General features: G+C 67.2%; 1 protein-coding gene across 1 annotated transcript in view; it reads left to right on the top strand.

Moving 5' to 3' along the window:
* NCKAP5L (NCK associated protein 5 like) overlaps positions 1 to 67 on the top strand; it is a gene marked incomplete at its 5' end in the record, with an annotated part of 3576 nt that extends 3509 nt beyond the window's left edge. The window contains one exon of the mRNA XM_026042814.1: positions 5 to 67. Coding sequence (XP_025898599.1) covers positions 5 to 67 — 63 coding nt within the window. The remainder of the gene's footprint in view (positions 1 to 4) is intronic.
* Between the last annotated feature and the right edge of the window lie 424 nt (positions 68 to 491).

The following is a 491-nucleotide window of genomic DNA, read 5'->3' as shown; positions in this document are numbered from 1 at the left end:
GCAGCACTCGGAGTCGCTCAGCGACTCCCTCTACGACAGCCTCTCGTCCTGCGGGAGCCAGGGCTGAGAGCCCCCCGGGACACCCCGCCACCGTGGGGACACCCCGCCACCGTGGGGACACCCTGCTGCCGTGGGGACACCCCCTCTGGCCTTGGGGACAGCCCCTGGCCTTGGGGAACCTACTTCTGACCATGGGGTCACCTCCATGGCAATGAGGACACCCCCTTCCCACCATGGGGACACCCCCTCCCACCTTGGGGACACCCCCTCTGGCCTTGGGGACAGCCCCTGGCCTTGGGGACAACCCTTCCGGCCTTGGGGAACCCACTTCTGACCATGGGGACACTCCATGGCACTGGGGACATCCCCTTCCCGACCATGAGGACACCCCCTGACCATGGGGACACCTCGCCACCATGGGGACACCCCATGACCATAGAGACACCCTGCAACCATGGGGACACCCCCTGACCTTGGGGACACCTCGTGAC

The sequence above is a fragment of the Nothoprocta perdicaria genome, unplaced genomic scaffold (genome assembly GCF_003342845.1).
Source record: "Nothoprocta perdicaria isolate Ctin4 unplaced genomic scaffold, notPer1 scaffold_314, whole genome shotgun sequence".
NCBI classification, from domain to species: Eukaryota; Metazoa; Chordata; class Aves; order Tinamiformes; family Tinamidae; genus Nothoprocta; species Nothoprocta perdicaria.
This window is presented reverse-complemented; position numbering and strand designations above follow the sequence as displayed.